This window comes from Odontesthes bonariensis, chromosome 4, assembly GCF_027942865.1.
Source record: "Odontesthes bonariensis isolate fOdoBon6 chromosome 4, fOdoBon6.hap1, whole genome shotgun sequence".
In the NCBI taxonomy this organism is placed as follows: Eukaryota; Metazoa; Chordata; class Actinopteri; order Atheriniformes; family Atherinopsidae; genus Odontesthes; species Odontesthes bonariensis.
Window position 1 is genome coordinate 17,379,765 of NC_134509.1, and position 17,617 is coordinate 17,397,381.

The window sequence follows — 17,617 nt, forward strand, 5'->3', positions numbered from 1 at the left end:
CTTTGTTGATAATGCTACTCGGGAGAGAAATAGCACTATAAATATAGTCCGGTGTTTACACGGTGATGTGAATGCAGCATTTCTTTCGCGGGAAATTCAGTACAAACGGAACTACTGTGTAGCTGTCAGCGGCGTTATCTGGCATTAAAGAACCTCAACCGTTTATGTTACTGGCTGTTGTTGCAACAGTCCGTTTCGCAAAATGGTAAGCTAATTTTCACTTTGTCATGCAATTTCTGTGACAGTTCATTGCAGACCAGTGACGCTCACGTAGCCACAAGCTATCGCTTCAAAGCTAGTTGATAGCAGAGCTAACAGCAACGTTACCCCAACTAATAATATAATAATATAAACGTTCAGCAAATAACTTAACAGCGATTGTAACTAGTAGTAATCATGACAGTAATACAGCGGTCCAACGCCAATGTTACCTTGAATGTTCAGTAATTATGTTATTTTACGGTCATCAATCCAAAATATTAACTCACTGTTGACATTACGTTTCTATAAATGAGCTATTATGTGAAAATGGGTAAATGTCAGGAAATAATACCGCAACTAGATTAACGATTTGGGCTTATTTAATAAAGAGAATTTCCATTGCCTGTTTTTAAACGTCTTCTTCGGCTTTATTTACCAGATTTCAGGCACATTACCGCCATCTACTGGACTGGATTTAGAACAGCTACTTGATTAGTCTGCTAAAAAAAGTTTAACCTTTTCCTCTCTAGGATAGCCTGGATTGTATTATATGCCATTGATTGTGACTCATCTCTAAAGATGGACCATGTAAAATCACCTGAGTTGGAAAGTAGATAAATTCTTAATTGGCAGCTGTGCTGTTTGTAGTGGTGACCTGCAGCCATGATACTAAAACACTTAGATATACAACATGGGAGTCTGTTTCTTGTTGTAGAATTCAGTCAGGAAAAACAGGACATGCAGTCGGGTATCCCTCACATGTTTTTTGCTTTTCATATTTCAATTCTCTGTGATTCCTTAAACTTTTTGTTACAGTCAAAGAAGAAAGGACTCAGTTTGGAGGAGAAGCGAACTCGTATGATGGAGATTTTTTTTGAATCGGTGAGTTGATGGTGACATTTAATTAAGTTAAATTGCCCAGCCTTTGAAATGATCACCTTTAATGTCGGTCGTCATCTTTATATTGTTATTTTTGTATCGGTGGAAAAAGAAGAGACAGAGCCCAGCCTGGAAACTATTTCAGTACCAAAACATAAACACACGGGAACAGAGACGGCAATGTGTGTCGTGTGCTTGTAAACGGCTTCGACAGGGAGCTTTGCACATGGTTCTGTGTTACAAACCATCTGCAGCATCATGGCGTTAAGTCCTCTCTCGAAGGGTGCGTTCACTTTAAACTGCACATTAAATGCCAGGCATTTAATTACAGGCCTGTTTGATTGTAAATATCTGAAATAAGATTCTTGGTAGAATCATTTAGTTTAAAGATTTGCTGCTCTGGTTCTGATGCATAAAAAAAAAAAAGGAACTAAAAGCATTCAACAAAGTTTGTTTTTACTCAAAATTTTCACACAAGATGTTACACTGCAGTTACCTGACTCCCGCCCTCTGGTATTCGCATACCATCTGGGACGAGCCCACAACCGACATGATTTCAAATGGGGCTATTTTTTCTAAAACTCGTGCATGTGATTGGATGAAGAATCTGTCCGTCATCTTGACTGACACGCCACTTCAGCCACTTCAGCCACTCCCAATGACTCAACCCGTGACGTAGCTCAGAGCGACACCAGGACCACTATGCAACCAAATAGCCTTTCATAACAAACACCATGGCGGCAGATAGTATGAAACGGAGCGATCAGTGAACGATTATTGTCGTATGTGCAAAGAAAATCTCAGGATTAAAGGCAACATTTGCAACAGCCAGCCATAACGCCGCCCATTCATCCAAAGTCCCACCCAGCGATTAATGATTGGCTCTGATTATTTTCTAATCGGACGAAACACCAATGACTCTCAGGCTCCTCAGATGGCTGTGTGAGGAAAGGGAACGCCCCCGCGTGTAGTTGGTGAACGCAGCCAGATGACGTGAGTCAGGTTAACACTGCAGCACACTGATTCAAAATATCGATTATGTTGATTACTGATCATCAGTGTGACCGGTTAGGAGCAGGCTATGTGTTCAGCCTCTGTTACCATGGCGATCAACAGCATCAAGCACGCTGTTGTGCTTAATACAAAACGCTTTTGCCCCTGTGTTCCAGTTGTGCTGTCAGTAAATGTAGGAAGTGCTCTTCAACAATTTAGAGCCACAGTTAAATGTTTCTAAAAAAAAAAAAAGGAAGCCCATAACAGATGAACCATGAAAAAACACCTTAAAAAGGTGTGTAATTCCTGTTTAAATCCATATAAATGTATTGTTTAGCTCCAGAAAGCCCAAATAATGTCCACCCAAAAACTCTTGAAACTAACAGATGTAGATGAGTGTCAAACGTTTCCTTTCCTCAGGATATGGTGACAAAAAATCTCGAACATGTGCTCTGACTCTCTTTGCAGAAAGACGTGTTTCAGCTGAAAGACATCGAAAAGATTGCTCCCAAAACAAAGGGCATAGGTGAGTAACGATCAACAGTGTGAACAGCTAAATGTCGTTTCGCTGGTGTCCGATAACAAGTTAAACGACCCTAAAATCGGGCTGTTTTAAACCACTCGGGCCTCAGCCAGCAGATCTAAACTTTCATGCAAATATGTGACTTCCACATGAAAAATTGATACCTTCTGATGCAGAAAACATGCATGAATGCATGATTCCTACATTGACATGTAAAGGATTTTTTGCATTTTTATTTATATTTTTTTTGTTTTGGAACATGAACATGAAAAACGACTAAAGATTGAAATAAAACCTGCACAATAAATTCAAATTCCATTAGTTTCTTTCCTCACAGGGACTGCACCCTCATGCATTCTTCAAAACACTGCGGTGACGTTCTAGCAGAATTGCCATGGCAACCAGGACTTGCTATTACCATCTGAGCTGCATTTAGTCTGTAAAACCAGAACCTGACCTATGAATCGCAGTAATCTCACAGTGCAGAGAGCTGTTGAAAGCTTTGGCTCTTAAGTTAAACGATGTTTCCTCATTATGACCATTGAGGGGAAAATTGATTAAAAAAAATAAACTTGGGTTATTAAGTACCGAACCAGCCAGAAAAACATATCTGAGCAGAGTGAGTTTGAGGGAAATGAAGAAGGGCTTTCAGTGAACAAAATATTAATCTGAAGAAATTAGATCTTGTTGATATGATTAAAAGCACATGGTTTTGACCCCCCCGTACGGAGTCGTAATGTAGTTACTGAGTGATGGGGGAGGGGTTATGAGAGATCTACATTGCAGGACCATTTTCCTGTAGAATGACAGACATGGTGAGAAAAGGGGCCAATATAGTGATCCCAGCTGAGTTGAAAAGATAAAGAGTGGCGAGAACATGGTGGAAGCCATTAAAAAGGGGGAGCAATTAGGCAGCAAAGGGCTGCTTAATCGCATGATGAGAAAAGAGACGAGCACGTTCAGAGTTGGGTGAATCCATTCAGCATTTTCTTCATTTTCATTCTCATCGCCAGTCTCGTTTTTGCTGCTGTGCAACATTCTCATCAGATTAGCACTTTGAGTTCTCACAGTGGGACCAGCTGAGCGAAGCGAGTGGGAGTATCACATTTCACCGCTGACACACTTCAAGACGTGACTCCGGCTTTTGTTGCATCCTTTCCTGAAAGCGTTCTCAGATGAGCATCAAGCAGGCAGAGAAGCCTCAGATGAGTGGGCTCCTTTTCGTGAACGTTTGAGTCTTCTGCGTTGCCAACATGAAAGAAAAAAGTAAAAAAGAGAGAGGGACTCAGCAGAACGCATTATTACACCTCACATCAGGTCCATATTATGTTCCCAGGCAAATCCAAGTACAGCCGTCCACAAATCAAATCCAGAAATAGCATTTACTTCTCTGTGAGGCAATAGAATGATGACAAATGAAAGCTCACGGTCCTCTCCCTTTCTGCTGCTTCAAGCTCCCATGACAGTCAAGGAGGTGCTGCAGAGCCTGGTTGATGACAACATGGTGGACTGTGAAAGAGTTGGCACATCCAACTACTACTGGGCCTTTCCCAGTAAGGCCGTACACGCTCGCAAGCACAAACTGGAGGAGCTCCAGAAACAGGTGAGAACAGTCTGGAGCTGGGCAAACAAACACGAGTTGGAGTTGAACTTTCTGCTGTCTCATTCCCAGTGTGTAACTAACTGCTCCGGAAATCTAAATTTGTGAACGACAATAACAATCTGGAAACGATGAGGCAGCTTTCAGAGTTGGCATTTGTAAGGTTCGCGGTAACGAGGCGTCATTAGCTGTGATCACCACGAGGGAAAAGGGGGTTTCTGGGACGATGACAATCCGTGCGCTGGCGCAGCTCGGTTCGGCAAGTGTGACATGACTGCGATGTGCATGATAAAGGTTAGATCTCGTGCACGTCAACTGATCTCAGTGAAAAACGCATCATTTGCAATGACGTGAAATATTTAAAACGAACTGCAAGAGCTGTAAAACAAATGTCAATTTTCGACTCAAAAACAGTTCAAAATGAAGTCCCTGAAGAGTTTTCACTTTTTATATGCACGTTAAGATGGAGTAAAGTTTAGTTTATTCAACTCCCAAAGAGTTTGTTCTGAAGGCCAGAACACGCAGACGGTGCTTTATTTTGCAGTAACGCACAGCATCGCTGCATCATCATGTACTTCATGCAGGGAGGATAAGGAGGACACTGCTGCAGAGTAAGGAGGTCGGACTGATAAACACGGCCCAGAAAACACTTCTGCTGAGAAAAAAGAAATGAGAGGAAAAGATAAAGATAAAGAGCTCTTTGTGCTTTTCTTTTTGAACAGTCGTGTACACTCTGAATGTTTGTTTTAGTAGATTTAGATTTTTTTTTCTACTCTATTCAAATAAGAAACGGAAATGAAAATAAAAGCTTAATTTACAACAAATATGAGCTAAAAAGAGAAAAAAACTGTCCCGTTGCACACGTTTGAGAGACCTGTTATCACAGAAAGTCACACTGCTCGTCTTTGAGTGTCTCGTGGTCTGTGATGACCCACTTCCCCCTCGCGTCGCATGGCAGACAGATGGCGTGAGGGTGCCGACTCCTCTGAGAACATTAGCCACCAGATTTTTGGTGCAGACGTTGTGACTAAAAAGGTGACAAATGCAGCCTAATTACAGAGCTTGTTTGCTCCAACAGCGCAATTGATTGCAGTGTAATTACTGTAGTTTTCAAAGCCGGTGAATCACCGATTTGTGACCTGCTTTTGAACAGTTCTGTTATGATTTTCAGGACATCTTCAGTGCAGTCAAAGGCTACAATACTTGAATTAGCTCCATTATGGACTTGTTTTCGAGAGTTGATTTTAGCATTTTAAGTGCAGACGACTGTTTGCTAAGGATTTTATGCCCCAGTTCAGGAAAACTTCTGCTGTCTACAGACTGTATTAATGGTCCTGGACTGTGACTTTCAGGTTTCAGATGCAAAGCAGCGGAAAACGTCTCTACAGAAAGCAGTCGAAAAGGCAAACGTAGGACGTCAAGATACAGTAAGGATGGGTTTATATTGTGCCGTGAAAACAAAAACATTGGCATCCAATTGAATATTACATTTGACTAGAGAAATTAAACCCGTGGAAAACTCATTTGTGTGTCTGTGTAGAAAGAAAGAAGCTCTCTGCTGAAGGAGCTGCAGGCTCTGAGAGAGGAGCGAACACAGCTGCAGGCCGAGCTGGAGAAGTACCGCGAATGTGACCCTGAAGTGGTTGAGCAGACGAGTGAGTACATGTAGAACAGGGTCGTTTGATGATCTCCTCTCTTCGCCCCAAGCTCTCCTTCTCCACTTTCTCTCATACAGTTTATCAAAAGCTTTACAGCACTGATGGTCACAGTCGGCATGTCGAATTGTGCTGAATTCATTTTCAGAATACGTGTTGTTGCATTTTTTTCAAATATCACACGAGCTGTGATATTCTAACTCAGTTTTAGCTGATAACCGCTAGTGATTTGTCCACGTGTCTTCCATCCAGTTTATCAAGTTTCACTCCTTTGGTATTAAAGCATTATTTTGTTCATTTTTTTTTTGTGTAACCTTTAAAAACCATGGAAATAGGGCTGTTGTGATTTAAAAGACCAGAACGGGTATGTAACTGCGCATCGGCAACAGTTATCTACAACAAAGGGCACATCTCTTACATATTGAACTTCGCTGGCTTCCCCAATCAAATTCAATCCACTAATGCTGCGGACAGAGTCATCTAAAATCAGTCAGACAGCCTTATGCTCCTTCTCAGGCTATGTACACACGTAGCCGGGTATTTTTAAAACCGAATGTTTCCCCCCCCCCCATCCGTTTATAAAATAATTTGTATCCACATTACCTCGTTTTCGAAAAAAAAACCCTTCCACACATAACCGAACATGTGCGTTTTCACCTGTCTTGACAACCCAAATGCATTTGCTGTTTTGCGCAATCTGCCCTCGTCAGCTAAATAATAAAGTGTGCACGCAACTTTTTTGAGCACACTGACAGGTGATCGCATGACAGTGGACTGCCCCTCGATATGAGGACGTAATAATTCCGACAGTGACAGGAGTGAGGAGTACGACTTGGGCGTGTAAAAGGCAGTAAACCGCGCCTGCACAATAATAACCACCACAGTGTTCCTCCCGGGAATCTTATCTGGTGTGTCCGTCCTGACAAACAAGGCAGTTTCAATCCAGACTGCTCTCATTCATGATTCCACGGTGGTGAAAATGAGCTTTTAAATGCTATCAGAGCAGAGCATCCCACTCTCCCTGTAAGAATCTCTTGAACACTCATCTCCTCCACGGATACCTCTTCACCCAACACCTCTAACACACTATTTACTTACACTCCTGCACGCACTCTGTATGGTTGAACCACTTGTTCTCGGTCATTAAATGGATATAAACTGATTTAGCACTTAATGTTTCTTACTGCACTGACGCCTCGGGGTTGTTTGTCACCCATATGTCGCTTTGGATAAAAGCTTGTTCTGAATGTAAATGCCATGAAGTGGTTAACAGACACATTGGTCACATAAACGTCCCATCAGAATATTAGATATACTCATACAAATGGCAAAATGGCTACTTTTAGTTGTAAAACACGCACATTTCACTTTAATGTAAAATTATTCAGGTGTTCTGGAAGAACTCGTTTGGTAATTACAGGACATATTCTTAGGGATGTTATTACAGACCAGGGGCCTCATGTACAAAGACTTGGGTGGATTTCCTACTGAAACATGGCGTACGCTCAAACCCAAATGACCTCCAATGTCGGATGTATGAATCTGTGCGCACGCATCAATCCAAGCACATTTCCTTCATACATCCCAATCAACGTGGAACTGAGCGCACATGTCGGAGCACCCGACTTCTCCCTGTCCACGCCCCTACTTAAATATGCAAATCATATTTGAATGAGCCCTGCACCTGCGATTCCCCTCTGTGTACGGTCAGAAAACAAAGAAAAAAGAATGAATAAGACGGGAAAAAGAAGAACTTCACAGAAAGCGAGATATCGGTGCGGGCGGGCAAAAATGTGTTCTTTGGCACACTGTCCTCCGGCAAACACAAGAAGAGTGGGTGGGAGAGCCTGAGGCTGTCAATGCTGGGGGGTCAGAGAAGCGCACAAGCAGAGGTGAAGAAGAAGTGGTCCAACATTAAGGTGGATGTGAAGCAGAGACTGGCTGCCCACCGCCGCAGTGTGGCCAAAACAGTCGGGTGGGGGGGTGACCGACTTTGTTTGAACAGAGAGTCGGGGCAACTATGGGTGACACTGCTTTCTCTGGGGTGGTGGGAGCACATGTGGGTGACTCTGATTACCCCCGGGGTAAATACTGATGTTTTTGTGTAACTCACAACAACGTGTTCATACAGTAACGTGCAGAAGTGCGCCGGGGAAAAGGTGAGGCTGATTGAGACATTTCACACTTTACGCACGGGGTTATTAACATTTGCCCACAGAGACGATCAGGGGCTTGTTAGAAAGATCTTAAGCTGAAGTTTAACCAGCAAGAAACTAACTTTAACCACCGACTATGATGCTGTGAAGACGGGATAGAAACTGGGGGCGCACATACTCAATGCACGTCACGGGGAATAATATTAGGACAATTACAAGAATAAAGTTACTCACCAAGAAGCCAGCCATCACGCACTGCGCCACCCTGTAAGTCTGTTCCCAACGATGCTGTTACTCAGAATGTATGAATCGTGCGTTGAACCAGGCCACCTCGCCACAATGTTGGTTAATTGCATTTACGCATCACAAATGATCTGTACATCGATCGACTGAAAATGTTTCCTGTTATCATACAAATTCATCATGTGATGGCGCTTTTATAGCAATGTGTGCGCAGTCTATAGCTCAGATTACAAAATCGGCTCTCGCTTCAAATTGAGCTTTAATGTTGGCCTGTTGGGAATATGATATACGTGGCTGAGATGCGGATAATTCTGTCCCACACGGCTGGCATGGCTCGGCTCAGGGTAGACTGGCACAGTCCCAATCGGTTGGCCAGCTCCCTCTGGAATGCCCCAGTTGCTATAGGAACCCCAGTGTGCACATCACCTGTGAGCACAGGCAGCGCATGGCTCCTCGCTGTGTTGCGCTCCAACGCCGGCCGCAGCTCTGAGAACAGTTCAGGAGGATTTCCCTCAAAACGACTAATGAGTCAGTCGCCATCATATGCCAGCTAATCCTCTCTGTTGTAGTGAACACACGCTCTCTTCGAATTGCACCATTTGCAAAGTCTTCTAGACACATGGGTGTGTTAATTGTTTATCAGTATTAATTGTTCATCTATCTCAAATGTGCACATCACTGTCTGAGGACTAATTGTTTTCACATTTATTTATTATAACAGTTTCCCAACATCAACTTAGGTGTCGCCAAAGCTGTAGAAAAGTGCGTACGCCAGCCCTGAAGTAGGCGTAAGGCACCGCACATTTCCACGGTCTTTTCGTTCTTGATACATCTGATCGTTGACGTGAAAAGGTGCGTACACCACTATTTTGTGCGTACGCACGCTTTGTACATGAGGCCCCAGGTGATGATCGGAGCGGATTAAACTTTGTATCCACTGAGGATTAAAAGGAGAGGTGAAGGAAAGAGCTGGCAACATCCAAGGCCAACCTGTTTGTGATATTCAGCCATAAACAGCATCACACCAGTGACTGAACACAAAATACTGTAGTAGGAGTCGGATTATTTCGGTGTAGCTTCCCACATAATGTCTACTCATAATGCTACTTGGCTGTCACACGTAAGACTTTCCCTGCAGTTGGCAGACAAATTGAATCCTATTTCATCTCTTCAGTGAGCCAGTCAGCACAGATGCACCGACTCAGAGCCAAAGACCATCAGAATGCGGTAAAATAATATTTTACATGCTGAAATGAGCTCCGCACACATTTTAACGAAGGCTGTCTTTGAAGGTTCAGATCGCATCACGGCTCTGAATAAATTGGGAAGTTGTTTTTTAATTTCTTTCTGTTGTTGAAAGTCTTACATGTATGGAAATGAAGGAAAAATCCCACATATCAGAAACATTGGGTTACATTTGATCAGGTCAGAGGCTGTCGAGCAGGTTCAGGGTTCTCATAAAGCCACTGTGAAACCTATTCTATCTATCGTTGTACATGTCTCTACATTGCATGTCAAAATCTTTAGAGTGTTTTGTTTGTTTTAATTAAATTCATTCTCCATACCTGCTTTATCCTGTTCAGGACCCCCTGAGGCGTCACCAGCTCAGTTGCCGGGCTGTTTTTATGTTCAAAATGTAGAATATATTGCCCAAAAGTATCCTGCTAATACTTTTAAATATTGAATAATTCCACACTCGAATGATCAATTGATAACATTTCAGACTTAATGAAAGGAGTGAAGTGGAATCTGACCTTTAAAAAGCAGCCAGTGTTGGCTTTTACAAGAAAATACGTTTAAAAGAAATTTGATCGTGAAAGTGATCTTTATTGACGGTAATGTGTTAAACTTAAAGTACATGTCTGTTTCCATAAGCAGAAGAGGAATAAACCATTTCATTTGCCTCTTTGAACCTCTTAACTTGCTCAGCTTCTGGTGAAAAGCTGTAAAACTCTATAAAAATGTAAGTTGATGAATAATTTACCCTTCTTCATATCATATTCACATGTTCATCTTTCAAAAGAGGGGAAAAAAATGTAGATTTCAAAGTTTTTGAAAATATGGTTTAGCTAATAAGGAATGATTCGTGTGAACACAGTCAAATCAGGAAGCTGGAATTATCTTTCTTAGGCAGCAATAAAGATAAATGTCTGCCTTACTGACCAGTTGACTACACGTCTGTGCAGAGCATGAGAGTCGGCAGCAGCCAACACGTCTGCATGCATCTGATTGGCTCATAGTTGATGGTAAGGCGTGTACCTGGTGTGAGATACGGCTGACTGCGCTGCTCTGTTTTAACTCCACAGCTGAGAACAGACACGACCGACATTCAGATTCACTTTCATGCCTGCTTAGAATATCAGCTCCAACCATAAACTAGTTAAATATTTATACAACAGCAAGTGTGAAGAGTGCAACACTTCCTGCTAAAGCGGGCATCATTTGGTCCGTATGAACATATGAACTCTTCACTGTTGCACACTTTGTTATTTGACTACACAGTTCACGCAGCCTTTCCTGGTATTACACAAGTCCTGCACTTCTTTGTATTCGTGTTGCAGCTCACTTGTTTTTAAAGGGCCTGAGTTTCAGCATCTGCCCATGTGACATTTGTTGTGTCATAAAAGTATCTGCTCTGTTTACCAGCACCTCCCAATGTTACACCAGACTTGCTCTTAGTTTGCTGCCCCCCCCCCCCCAACATGATGCCCTGCGATCATAATTTCTGACAAATTCTCCTTTACTTCTCTTGCTTCACTCTGACAAAATCATCTAATGAGGACAAACTATTCATTAGTTCAGTATTTTTGAAGTAATTAAATCGTTTTTTTTCGTGGATGTTTTTTTTATTTTTTTAAACCCCTGGTTAACTGCACCAGGCATTAAATGTATAAACTCGGGTTGATGCAAACAAGTTTACAAAAAAAAAGCCCCTTTCAGATAATACTGTGTATACAAGTGACAAGTAAATTCCCTTTCTCGCCGCTCAAAAAAAGATTGATGGACTGACAACTGGAGGGGTGGCAGTCCACCTCCTTGCCACAGCTTAGGTGCCCTTGAGCAAAGCACCCTTAAGGCTCTAGCATGGTTGCCGTGTCTGCTAGCGCGAGCGGTGTTGATGACGTCACGATTTCGTGCCGGCTATGTATAATCACAGATTCTATGGCGCTGGTCGATGCGCCAGTAGTTGCAATTTTCTCCGTCACAGAGGTGGCGCTGCTACGTGAAGGTTAGCGCTAACTACTCTACAACGAAGAAAGTCGAGAAGAAAACAATGCCGCTGTCAAGAGCAGGGATACTGTCATTAATGATACTGCTGCAGTATCTAGATATTTTTAACTTTTTAATTCAGTTAAAAGAGGTGAAGGTCTGAAGCCCCCGGCATCACCACTTTGAGTCTCTGCCCTCTTCTTTGCCTTCACGTATTTGTCCCGTAGCTTCTTCCACACATTCTTACAGAACTCTCCCTCTTTCCCCAAAGTTCTGCCAATATCTGTGCACCAGTTTTGGGAGTTTACGTGCTCCCTGTGCTGTTTCACTGCAGTTTCGTACAGGTGCTGTACAAACGCACCTCCTCACTGAGCCTGGTCTCAAATTGTTCCATCCGGTTCGTCGTTCTCGGCGCAGCCAAGTTACAAAAATCGACTGGTGCACGACAACGCGCTGCGCCGTCTTTTCATGGCAAGTGCCATGCCTGAAACGTCATTTCGACGTCACGGGCCACCACCGCCGTGAGCGACGCGTCGACTATAATTCCGCCTTTACCCCCGGGCGCTGTTATTGGCTACCCACCACTCCAGTGTGTGGCATCCGTCTCAATGAGTGTGTGACCGTGTGTATGTGTGTTCCACAGGTGCCAACCTGGATGGGTCAAATGCGGAGGAGTAATGTCGTGTTAACATTCGTGTGTACATGAAAATAAATTAATCTTAATTTGACATATGATCAGTTGATAACAGCTATGGTGTTACTGGCCTGTTACTCGAGTTAAAAGGAAAGAAAAAAAACTGACTCTTGAACAAGCTTAAACTTGTAGAATAGGGTATTTTCAGCTGCTCTCATCCACTGCATGTTTGGCAGGCTAATATGTATTGTGTGGTGCTGCAGCTTCGTTTCTTGCCTAGTGCTGTGACATCTGAGAAAACTGTCTGTAAAGACTCCAAAGCCTAAATTTTAATTATCCTTTAATTACCCGTTATGTATAAAACCTAAGATTACACTTTAAATGTGGAGTCATTTTAGACACAGTCACTCTGTGTCCTCATGTGATGACTTTATACTTCACTTGATTCACCACCAATCTCACATGAACGGCAGCGAATGTTTCACTGTCACAGGCACGTCTGAAGGAAGTGCGAGGAACAGTGACTGTATGTCGTCACTTTAACAGATTTATTAAACGATTAATGTGACGTGCTTCGTGTCTGAAAAGGGATGGAATTCATTTCCTCTTATTCCAGGGAGGAGGAAGAGTCAAACTGGTGCTATCTTAGAAAAATGACTCTCACCTCAAACACAAAGAATTGGATATTAACAAACTGTACTCCTTTTAATTTTTTACATTTAGATGAATATGATCTGTTTTTTTTTTATTTTTTTTTATGGATATTTGTTAATTATCCCAATATTTATATTATCATTAGACGTGAAAGATCTAATCACAAATGCACATGACGCAACCAGATTCAAGAGATAACAGTTTGAGAAAGAAGGAGCATGCTTTGTCTTTGTTTTCTCCCAACCATCTGTCTCCACATGCCTAAAGGTCTAAACCAACCCCCCCGAGAAAGAAAGTCTCTCTCACACACACACACAACACGATAACCATCTCCCCTTCGTGAAGACGCTGAGAGGCGTGTGTGCAGCTCTGTGCTGAGTGTATCACATTATGTTATGGCTTCTGCAAAGGAATTCTGCCTGAACTTGCAGTGTGAGCTCAGGCCATCAGCAAAGTTCTCACACACATCTTCAATGTATTCCAGGACTCGCAGTGAAACGGATATATATATATATATATAAGTCCTTATCCAAATTCAATAAACATGTGATTTCAAAAGCTGTCAGTCAGTAAGTACAAAAAATATCTCCAAGTAGCGGACAAAGACGCAGTCTTGTTATTCAGTGCATGTTTGGCAATGGTTGCCACACCCACAGATAGGCGTTGTCGTGGCAGCAAGTGGCATTCAGACCATCAAATTGTCTCTAAAAAGGTTTTGGGTTTGATTTACAGCGTTGATTCACTTATTTTATCACTCGTGTGTAAGAGCACAGTCCCTGTCTCTGTAATTAGAAATAGAAAAATCTAGAAGATGTGCCAATTCTAGAGTGGAGGTAAAGTATTTTGAATTCGCCAGGTTGAAACTGTTGACAATAGTTGCCACACCCATAGTTACCAATAAGCTGCTGAAAGCTGTTGTAGTAACAGGGGGGATTAAAAACCAGCAAAGGACAAATGAATCACAGCAACTAATGTACACTGATAATCATATCAGAGAGCAATCTTAAAAATACAGTTTAGTCAATTATGAATGGGTTTGGATGTTATCCAAACTTTTGAAGGCATCTTTGATTACTTTTATATAGAACCACCATGTATTACACTGAAGCTTTGTTTATTGCTCCATATGTAAAGAACAATACTGTTTATCCTATTGTTTTTTGTAGATTACATGGCTTCTCTCAGCATTTATGGTGCCTCTTTAACAGTCTGTCAGTGACAACAGATGAAAATTAGGCCAACTTTATTTTTTTATTGGCCAGATTTGAAGGGAGGAAAAAAAGACCTTAGACCGAAGAGCAAAAAAAAAAGAGAGGGTCATAATGTCAGTGGACCATGACAGTTGGTATTGTTGGTACACCGGGCTTCATTGGTAAATTATCAACAGAAAACCTGAAATGAGAGTTGGGATGGTTCCCACCTACATGTGACCTGTTATATATCTAAACAGAGGAGTTCTGAATTAATCTGAAATTCATCTGAATTTATAAATCCGTGTTTTCGGTCACTAAAATAGTCATTATAGATAGCTCTGTCCATTTGATGGAGTCCATCGTTCATTTTTATTTCAGATTTCTAAAGTCAGAATGATCTTTTGAAACTGGCATCAAGGGAAGAGTAGACTTACATGTGCACTTAAATTAAAAAAAAAAGCCTTCCACATATGCCTTTTAAGGGGGCAGGGAGGTTCAAAACTGATGCACCACTGATACAGCACTGAGCCAGCAGGGGAGGTAATACCAGAGGTGAAACGGGTTGTGTGTGGAAGGGAAAGCTGACATTGTGGAAATCACCAATCTTACCAACAACAAAATCTTCACTCAGGTGATTCTGCAACGCCGGCTTGATGTAGGCGCACACTGATGCAGCGCTGAGCCGCTTCCGTCTGGCATGCGTTAATTACCACAGAGGAATGGCAGCGGGGTTAAGGAGAACATCTTCTTTGGTAGATGAGTCGCAAACTATTTATTAAAAAAGGGCTTTAGAGTAAAACACCAATACTTTTCACCGGCTGGCTGTAAGACCACTACAAATAATGAAGCTGTTTTTTGGCTGTTAATACTTTTCAGTCCTCTTTCAAGTCTTTTTTTTCAATTTTTTTTTTTTTTTTTGCAGTTGCCAAAAGCACATCTGTGCCTAATGCCAGATTCTGGGTAAATGTTAAATAAATGGAGAAATAGGTGGATTTCATGTAACATCCTGATCATGAGTTTTGTCTTTGCAGGAAAGTCGAATGTCGTAGCAAAAGATGCTGTTTCCAGGTGGACGGGTAGGTCATTTTTATTGATTTATATATTTGAATTCAAGCTGCAAGAATTTATCAGTTAATGACACTTTTTTTTTTTTTGTTCTTTAACAAAATGTCGTGGCCTCAGCTTCTCATTTAAAAGGGAAATTCTTCTATGCGTTTAGGGATGTTGGTTAAAAGCACGAAATGAAAAGCTTAATGTGTGAATGATATGTGTTAAAGCTGATGTTCAGTCGCAGTCCCACTCTGTAACACAGCTATAGTGAAAACACTAAGAGGGATTGAAAAATCAGCAGGAATGACGGTGACCATGACTCGGGTGGAAATTCAAGAACTGAAAGATCTCTCAGGTGTCAGTACTCGGGCCCTCTGAGGCATTTCTTGACCTGAGTGTGGACACAGCCGTACTTTGGGGGTAAACGGGAGATACTGAGGTCTTTGGACTGTTCAGGTCAAGATAACTGCCGGCTACTTAACAAAGTCGTGCCGCTTTAAGTAACTGTGAGTCATAACTGCCACTTTCACTACCTGCAGTTCCTACTCTCTGTGGTGGGCAGTTTTCTTTTTTAACCTCAGGCTCAGACTGTGCTGTTCTGACTGTTCGGCAGCTCTTGTAGCCAAACACTCATCAGCACAGCAAAACCAACTCCTCTGGGCTTGTTTGAAGAACTCTCTGCATCTCTGCTACCTTTTTAATCTATCGATTTATATGTTTTATCAGAATCCGGCAGATTTACAATAAAGGCCATAATGAACTGTTTGTAGCCGCCGTCGGGTTACTGCTTGAAACTGCTGTTCAACTCGACCGTAGCGTTGTAGCAACACTGAGACACACCCACACAAGCCCTGACACATTTCATCACCAGTTTCACCATGAAAGTAGTGCAACGATCCAACAGGACTGGAGTAAAGTAAATTAGTAATAGTGTGATTCAGCTTTTTTTTTTTTTATTGGCTTAAGCTCCAGATAAGACGGGTGATTCACCTACGTTATAAACTGGTGACACTGTTCAGCTTGACTTATGAATGGCCTCAAATGTATTTCTTACACTTATTACACATTTTCTTTATAACTCAGGAAAAAAGAAACTTCTATTAAAGAATGTCTTCTTTTTAATGGCTACATAAATACGGTAGTCTGATAGTTAGTGTATTCTTGTCCTTAATGACTCCTTTGGGACTGTGCTTGTATGATAATAATTTATTTTCATGTTAGACTACCAGAGTAAATGTAACATTTAAAAAAAAGAAAAAAGCTGATTTAAGGACATTCTACCACAGTGCTAGAAAAGTTCACCCAAAGCCTAAATATATAAAGTGGAGACGATAAGGGAAATCTGCACTTGTGCCATCTGTCTGTATCTGATTGTAGTACCGTGAGCTCAGAGTCGCTGAACTTTGCGAAGACTAATCGGATGAATACCCCTAACTACCTAATTGATTTATTTTCCGGGTGCTCTTGATCCTAACTGTATGCTCTTATTAGGAAATAATAATCAGCCAGAATAACTCGACTTTGACCACCTAAAGAATCAGAGGCTTCACAATAAGAGCCGATGGGTTCGGTTGAGCCTCAATGCCCAGGACTGTTCTGCTTGTCTTCTATGACTGACTTTATCGTAAATAATGGCTTTTAATGTCTATTTTCAGACAATGTGTTTGCCATCAAGTCCTGGACGAAGAAGAAGTTCTCCTTCGATGACGGCCGCATTAATAAAGCCTTCGGCATACCTGAAGACTTTGACTATATGGACTGAGTAAGAACTTTTTTTATGGAGGCACAAACAGAAATATGTGTGTGTTGAAGTGTCTGTTTGAAAACTACTCCCTGGTCTCTGCATTTCTTGTTACTGTTTCCTGTGTTTAAATGGAAACTGAATGCACCGCCTGAGGTGGGATTGCAGTGATTTTGTTGTGCCAGATGGACTTTATCAGTGGATATGTTGCTGAGGTGCAACCGGAGAAGAGAGTGAGCCAACCATTAGTGGGTGGGAGGGGGTGAAGGGGGCTCTGTGATAAACACAAGTGAGCGGCCTGACTTCTTGGACACCTGTTGGCATGAAAACTGAGAGGTCCAAGCTGATGATGGAAAGGAATCAACGCTCACTGCATCTGTATTTCAAACGGTTGCATTTATATGTCCTAAACAGATGGATCGGGATCGAATACTTGGACACCTTCCTCTGGGTTTTCCCTTAATTTATTTTCCAATAATCTGTGATGTTGATTTAGTGAAAGTGCACTTGGACTAAAGGCAGAAAACAGTATGCATGTTCCATGTTTAGGAAATGTTATGTCCACTGTTGTATGTATTTATTTTAAAGGTGCATGTAATGTCCGTTTAACCTGTTTTTTTTGTTTTTTTTTAAATACAAATTAAAAGAGCCTCACAGTTTAACAGGTCTGTTTGGAGTTGTAGTGATTCTGAATAAAGTCAGTATGCAATGCGTAAGCATATTTACAACAAGGGTTTTTAATCTAAAATGCCCCCACAGAATAGCAAATACTGTCATGAAAGCATCCCTCCCAGGGCTGCACACTCGGGTTTATGTATGAACAAAAAAAAAAGGAACTCTGTTGTCTTGACATGTCTAGAATAACTGTTGTCCTGTTTTTTTTTT

General features: G+C 41.8%; 1 protein-coding gene across 1 annotated transcript; it reads left to right on the top strand.

Moving 5' to 3' along the window:
- The first annotated feature begins 38 nt into the window (after positions 1-38).
- On the top strand, positions 39-16,968 carry mnd1 (meiotic nuclear divisions 1 homolog (S. cerevisiae)). Its single transcript, XM_075464461.1, has 8 exons — positions 39-205; positions 1,018-1,083; positions 2,542-2,599; positions 4,051-4,199; positions 5,549-5,623; positions 5,737-5,851; positions 14,973-15,017; positions 16,647-16,968. The coding sequence occupies exons 1-8, from the start codon at positions 203-205 to the stop codon at positions 16,751-16,753; spliced, it is 618 nt and encodes a 205-aa protein (XP_075320576.1). The 5' UTR covers positions 39-202; the 3' UTR covers positions 16,754-16,968.
- Positions 16,969-17,617: the final 649 nt, after the last annotated feature.